A 2,452-nucleotide genomic window follows, 5' to 3' on the forward strand; every position below is an offset into this window, starting at 1 on the left:
GTTTTTATGAAATGGTTTTATGCGAGGCGACAGACACCGCCCGTGAGAAGGCACAGTTCCATTGGTTAACATACAATGTTGTATTATTAACCCACATCGCGCCGCAGAGTTATCTAACGGCGGCGCTATCAATGCGTTGCGACAAATCATTATTAGCTTGGAATTCGCCAAAATGTCATTAATCATTATTTTTTTAATAACAGCAATTACAAATTAGCACATCATCGTCCACAATTGCGATATGTCATAGTGACAAACTATGACTATGTCGCAATCGATAAGAGAGCGTTACGAGACAACTATATATTTTGCTAATTACTCGTTAAGTTTTAAGTACTATTTAACTAAAATTGTCGCATACCATGATTTTTTTTTTGCACAAACATTTCAATATCTTAACTGGTAAATGGATAAATAGGCAGATTGTTTAAAAGATCCATAAGTTAAATATAAGTAAAGAAGCGAGGGCGAGCATTTCTCGGTCACCTCGCGCGTTGTGCATGATGTGCGCTCGCTGTTGGGCAACACTGTGCCGTGGAGGTCGCTTGCGCCACCGCCCCGCGCACGCCCCGCACACCCCGCGCAACCACCCGCAAACCCCCGCCGCCTATACCACTCAACAGTAAGGAGGTTAATCGACCAACTTCTTACGTTAAAACACACGTGCAACCTGACCTTTGCCATGCAGTATGATTAATTTATTGTTTTGCTACCATGTTGAAATAACTATTTAAAGGTTTAACTATTCCATAAACATCAAAGGTTTTCTTTCTATTGTGGAGTTTATCCACATCATCGCTTACCATACATTGGTTCTCGTCACCAATCGCCGCCGCTATTGACTATTATTACGGCGATAAGTGAACGACCTGTCGCTCGCTCGCCCTGACACCGCCGCCCGACGCCGCCGCCGGGCCGCCGCTCGCCCTGACCCCGCCGCCGCCTCGAAGCTCAATTAAGTTAAAAGGATCTAAAATTAAACATTCTACGAATATTTAACTAGATGTCAGTGAATAAAAACACTCATCTAGGTGTTACAGTGGGCTTACACGATCTGACGATCTTTGCATCTTGCGGTACAAAAAATGTTATGTAATAAGGGAATTCAATTTGTTTTGCGCGCACTGAACGATAAGATTCACAAATGACTTGCAGCGCAGCGGCTATTCGTAGAATTAATTTCAATGACACAGATGAAAGTCTGATTGTTAGCGCTCTTCGACATCCTTCTGAGGTGCACACTAATATCGCTGGTATTTCTTATTAACCCCCACTCACCGCTTATTTAAACAACGAATGTATATACTTACAACATTATTGGTCAAAAGCTTCTAGAATGGCACTGAGTGTGATCTGTGGAGATGGTTGTGGTTTGCACGGCTTCCTGTTGGTGGTGAGGTTTCGGGGCGGCGCGTTGGCGCGCAGCAGTGACGCGCTCTGTGTGTGCAGGACGCGGCCGAGGACGAGCAGACGCGCGAGAAGCGCAAGCTGGAGGGAGTGACGCAGGCCAAGTTCGGCATCAAGAACGCCGTGCTCGGCTTCGTGTTCGGGGTAAGTGTGGAAGCGGAGGCGGATAACCGTTGCGGCGTAGCGACAACGGGAGCGATACGAATACAGCGACGTATCTGTTTTAGAAAATCAACTCTTTGATCGACGCCAAGACCCGGTTCGTGGACACGCTGGACCGACAGAACATCGAGCTGAACAAGCAGTACGGTATCGAGCCTCCCGCACCCGGCGGCCTGGCCTCGCTGAGCGGCGTCGTAACGCAGGTCATCGGGCCCAAGCTGCAGCTACTCGGGCCTAAGCTGCAAGCGGTTACCGGCCTGCTGGGAGGACTATCCGGTGGCTCGTCGGCGCAAGGTGGGGGCTCGGGCGGCTCGGGGGGCTCCGGCTTGGGCTCGATCCTGTCGCTGGTGACGTCGTTGTCGGGTTCCTCCTCCGGCGGCGGGGGAGGGGCCGCCCCCAGCGTTGAGACCGTGGACTCATCAGAAGAAGAATCCTGATCGTAGTTTTAACGCTTCTTCGATTTAACAATTTCCCTACTCGTGTGCTCCGCGGTACCTTCCCCGTTGCCGATATCGCGCTGCAGTCGAGTCTCCCCTCTCGCTCCCCCCTTACTTTCCACGAGTGCCCGCTTGTACAGTCCGCGGCCGCATTTCGCCCTCATCCTCCTTCTCCTCTTTTGTATTTATATGTAAATAGATATAGGTGAGTGCTGGTGACTATTAAATATTTTTTTATGAATTGTGTTTGTTTCACTGCACGTCGCACAAGGCTGCCCCGCACCCATTGCCCCCGCCCCGCGTCCTTCGCCACATTTTTTTTAAATAGCAAACATGTTGGCAAGGCGAGGTCGCGGGGTCGCAGTGAGGGCCAGCTCTCGTTAGTCGCACCTGTAGAGTCCTTCACTTAAACGTAGCTAACAGCAGCACCGCCGTTGCAAAAGCTG

The 2,452-nt window shown here is 49.9% G+C and overlaps 1 protein-coding gene across 1 annotated transcript in view; it reads left to right on the forward strand.

Annotated features, from left to right (window-relative positions):
• LOC106116531 (uncharacterized) overlaps positions 1–2,248 on the forward strand; it is a 13,108-nt gene extending 10,860 nt beyond the window's left edge. Inside the window, exons 2-3 of the mRNA XM_013310401.1 lie at positions 1,450–1,551; positions 1,635–2,248. Of these exons, the coding sequence (XP_013165855.1) occupies positions 1,450–1,551; positions 1,635–2,006 (474 nt within the window). The 3' untranslated portion in view covers positions 2,007–2,248. The remainder of the gene's footprint in view (positions 1–1,449; positions 1,552–1,634) is intronic.
• The last annotated feature ends 204 nt before the right edge of the window (positions 2,249–2,452 follow it).

Source organism: Papilio xuthus, unplaced genomic scaffold, assembly GCF_000836235.2.
Source record: "Papilio xuthus unplaced genomic scaffold, Pxut_1.1 DF827714.1, whole genome shotgun sequence".
Taxonomy (NCBI): Eukaryota; Metazoa; Arthropoda; class Insecta; order Lepidoptera; family Papilionidae; genus Papilio; species Papilio xuthus.